The sequence below is a fragment of the Mandrillus leucophaeus genome, unplaced genomic scaffold, assembly GCF_000951045.1.
Source record: "Mandrillus leucophaeus isolate KB7577 unplaced genomic scaffold, Mleu.le_1.0 Scaffold8, whole genome shotgun sequence".
Lineage (NCBI taxonomy): Eukaryota > Metazoa > Chordata > Mammalia > Primates > Cercopithecidae > Mandrillus > Mandrillus leucophaeus.
This window is the reverse complement of record NW_012108696.1, coordinates 4155402-4159873: the sequence shown is the minus strand read 5'-3', so window position 1 is coordinate 4159873 and position 4472 is coordinate 4155402. Positions and strand designations below refer to the sequence as shown.

General features: G+C 44.5%; 1 protein-coding gene across 1 annotated transcript in view; it reads right to left on the bottom strand.

Annotated features, from left to right (window-relative positions):
• Positions 1-4472, bottom strand: part of ACSBG2 (acyl-CoA synthetase bubblegum family member 2) — an 84111-nt gene that overhangs the window by 46340 nt on the left and 33299 nt on the right. The window contains exon 6 of the mRNA XM_011967480.1: positions 1463-1543. Coding sequence (XP_011822870.1) covers positions 1463-1543 — 81 coding nt within the window. The remainder of the gene's footprint in view (positions 1-1462; positions 1544-4472) is intronic.

Sequence of the window (4472 nt, the reverse complement as noted above, 5' to 3'; positions counted from 1 at the left end):
GTGATCAACTGGCCTCAGCCTCCCAAAGTGCTGGGATTACAGGCATGAGCCACCACCGTGCCCGGCCCCAGCAATCTTGAAGTGACCGTGCTAGAGAGGCCATATGGAAAAACCATAAAGAGATGGAGAAAGATGCTGGCTGCACCCCAGCTACAGGGCTGGGACTAAGATGAAAACCAGAGTCCTTGCTTACAGCACAATACCCAAAGGGACGCAAAAAAAAACCCTTGGTAATCAGGATCAATGATGTTTTAGTTTAGCAAATTTGCTTATTTGTTTATTATTTTTTGAGATGGGGTCTTGCTGTGTTGCCCAGACTGATCTTGAACTCCTGGGCTCAAGTGATCCTCCCACCTCAGCCTCCTGAGTAGCTGGGATTACAGGCATGTGCCATCATGCCCAGCTTAAGGTAAATAATATTTTAATGAACAGTATTTTAAAAGTAACTATTAAAGCAAAAAACATCCGTGATGAATACATATCAAAATTTTACATAAAGACAGGCTGCGACACAGCTGTTGGGTCCTAGCCATACTGGAACTTGCGGCAAAAGGAAAAATTTACATCCCTCTATGCATATTTTTAAATGGTCAATGGTTTTAGTAAAAATATTTGCATATTTTTAAATGGTCGATGGTTTCAGTAAAAATGTTATCAATGATTTTGCATCTGTTAAAGCCAGAAAAATAAATTTATAATAAATTTTGGCTTGGGTATAAGTAAAATATTTAAACTTAATGTTAGTTTTAACACATAATTTTCAACTTTTTAGTATATTGTTTAATTATCTTAATGTTCTTGGGAAAAAAATAACAAAATAACTGATTTTTTTTTTAGCCACCAGTTTTGGTGGTGATTTGTTCAGTCCAGCAGTAATTAGTTGGAACAGACACTGTTCATTAATCAGTCCCTTCATGCCAGAAGGGAAAAATATGTCCCAAAGGTCCCGCCTACTTCCTTTTAGGAGGCCCCCACACATTGCTCACCTCCCATTTCCCTTTGCAAAAGGCACACCCACTTCCCTTTGCAAAGCCCCACTTACTACATTTGGGAAGCCCCACCCACTTCCCTTTGCAAAGCCCCACCCACTACATTTATGAAGCCCCACCCACAGCCCTTTGCAAAGTCCCACCTGCCACATTTGTGAGGTCCCATTGCATCTCTGCTTACCTCCCACTTTCTTTGAAAGGCCACACCCACTTCCCTTGTAAGGTCACACCCCCTCCCTCTGCTCACCTTTCACGTCCTTTGAAAGGTCACACCCACTTTCCTCACAAGGCCTCACCCACCTTTTCTCACCATTCACTTCCTTTGAGAGTCCCCACTTACTTCCTTTGAGAGTTCCCACCCTTGCCAGGTCCCACCTCCTCCCTCTGCTCACGTTTCACTTCCTTAGGCCACGCCCACTTTTCTTGCAAGGCCCTGCCCTCCCCTTTCCCCAGTGCCCACCTCCCACACTTACAGAGTACAAGTTGTTGTTCTCCTTCATTGGCAGTCTGTACTGGATGATGGCTTTTAGGGGCTCCAGGCTACTCTGTGGAATCTGAAAGAAAGTTCTCTGTGGGCTTCATGGCAGCCCAGCCCTGGGAAAGACTAAAGCTAGGTTGGATGTCCTAAGCTCTCTCCAGCAACTCCAGCCTTTTTTTTTCTTTTTTTTTTTTGAGACACAGCCTTGCTCTGTCGCCCAGGCTGGAGTGCATTGGCGCAATCGCGGCTTACTGCAACCTCCACCTCCCGGATTCAAGCCATTCTCCCACCTCAGCATCCCGAGTAGCTGGGATTACAGGCATGCGCCACCATACCCAGCTAATTTTTGTATTTTTAGTAGAGACGGGGTTTCACCATGTTGGCCAGGCTGGTCTCGAACACCTGACCTCGGGTGATCCACCTGCCTCGGCCTCCCAAAGTGCTGGGATTGCAGGTGTAAGCCACTGTGCCCGGCCTCTTTTCTTCCCCTGCCCACACTATAAAACGCTGCTATTGGTCTTGACTGACCCCAAATGACCTGGTTTCAGGACTCCTGGATTTTTTGTAGTCCATATCACTAGCTTCCAACAGTGTAGGTAGAGGATGACAGCAATCTGCCTGAGACAACACATCTCTGACCGAATTATGCTACACAGAAATATGGATCTTGGTTGATGAGCCACAGGAAGTCCCTCCCGCTCTCTGTTTTCCAGGACTTTTCACCTTGCAGCCCAGATTTAGCTAACCTTTTAGTTGGAATCAGGCAACAAAAATCCTCCATGAAGTTGGCTGGAACCTGGACAAGTGCAGAGCCCTCTACCCATACCTAGCACGGTAAGAATCAGGCAACCTGCAAGATTCTTGTACTCTGTTCATGCCAAAGAAAGGGGGAGGGGTCTCTCTATATGACACTTCTAGCCAATCCAGTGAAAAAGTTACTTGCAACATCCATTTTGCTAATTATAGCCATGCCTCTGGCAGGCATTGGAGAGAAGAGATAGCAGAAGCCCATACAGCAGCTGGACAAGTTTTCCAGAGAGAAGAAGAAACAGACATTCAAGGAGCCTGGGGCAGGCAACAGCTTGGGATGTCTGAGGGATATAAAAAGTCCAGGATGGCCAGAGTGGGGACCCAAGACAGTGTGACAGAGGAGGGGGCATGAAAGAATGGTGAGGCCCAGATCAGCGGAGCCTTGGAGGCAAAGATGAGGAGTTTGGAGTTTATTTAACTCCAACAGAAAACCGCAAGAGAATTAGAGGGTTTAAGCAGAGGAGGATCTGTGATTACTTCCCCAGATCAAAGATCTCCAAGTGGAGCTGGGCATCCAATTTGGAAGGAGCATGTCAGGAACCTGGTTTTGAATCTTCTAGACGTAGCAACTGGGACAGTAAGTCCTCCACAGACTTCACCTTCAATGAAACTAGGAGTCAGAAATAATTCAGATATTTCTTTATTCACTTAAGGCTGGACCTCCTAGAATCAGGACAGAAATCCATAGCAGCCAGGTGGGTGTAGAGGGGAAGGTTGTGTATGTGGCATTTTCCAGTTATGGAAAACTCAAATTAAGCCAGCATTCCCAGATGGAAGAAGGATCCCACCCACCCACTAGCACCCACCCCATAGTGTGTTCTGCTAAGAAGAGGACAAACAGGTATGACATGAGTTTTGGGAACCACAGATGCATCACTTAAGAAAGTAATTTTATGAGCAGTGGTTCATACCTGTAATCCCAGCACTTTGGGAGGCCAAGGCCATTGGATCACTTGAGGCCAGGAGTTCAAGAGCAGCCTGGCTAACATGGCAAAATCCCATCTCAAAAAAAAATGCAAAAATTAGCCAGGTGTGGTGGTGTGCACCTGTAGTCCCAGCTACTTGGGAGGCTGAAGCACGAGAGTCGCTTCAACCTGAGAGGTAGAGGTTGCAGGGAGCCAAACTAAGATGATACCACTGCTGTCCAGCCTGGATGACACAGTGAGACTGTCTCAAAAAAAAAGAAGAAGAAGAAGAAAAAAGAAAAGAATTTTTAAAAGCTCCAGGCCAGAGGTAGAGGTCTGTCCTTACTGAACCAAGTCAGGAATTAGGAGTCAAAGGAAGCCAGGCAGCAGAAAGTGTTGTATTTTGCTGAGTCTAGCTAGGATTTCACTGAATCTGGAAACTGTACCCAAATTTTGGAGATAGTAAAATGTGAGAAAACATATGGTCAGTAGTGATCAGAGAATGCCATCAATGAAAAGACACATCTCGATTCCAGAGATGTTAAAAAGTGAAGAAATGAGTGGCTCAGAGTCATGAAATCATGTATTCAAGAAACAGTCACAGTGGTCCTTGAGCTGAATGATGAACCTAGCCATCTAGGCTCACCCCTCCCAAGGACTCCTCTCCTCTTCAGGACTCTCCTGCCAAAAGCTGAATCAGCAAACTGCAACTCATTCAAACATGTAGGAAATTTAAAGTTTCCACAATAGCCATACAAAGACACTACAATGAAAAAAAAAAAAAAAAGTAACACAGGAGCCAAATTTCACTGTACACAAAGAAAACTCACTGGATAATTTCAACACAATGCAAAAGAAAATTGTAACCAAACATTCCAACATAAAACTAAAAATGTAATGAAGCAAACACAGCTAGAAAGAAAGAACACAAAGCAAACATACAAGCACTCAGGGAAGAGACAGCAGGACACTAGAAAAAAGTGAAATAGGAAGGGATAGAACTTAGGCAAGAAATAGAAGAGAACAACAAAAGCATCTAGAAGTGAAGACAATGACAAGAAATGAAGAAAATTATATAGAAGCACAGGCTTGAAATCATCACACTTCCAAAAGAAAAAATAATTAGCAGTGGGATGTATATAAAATAATAGATAAATATTTTTACGTGGGGGCTTAAGGCCAGGCATGGGGGCTTATTCCTATAATCCCAGCACTTTGGGAGGCTGAGGCAGAAGGATCAATTGAGGCCAGAAGTTCAAGAGCAGCCTGGGCAATATAGCAAGACCCTGT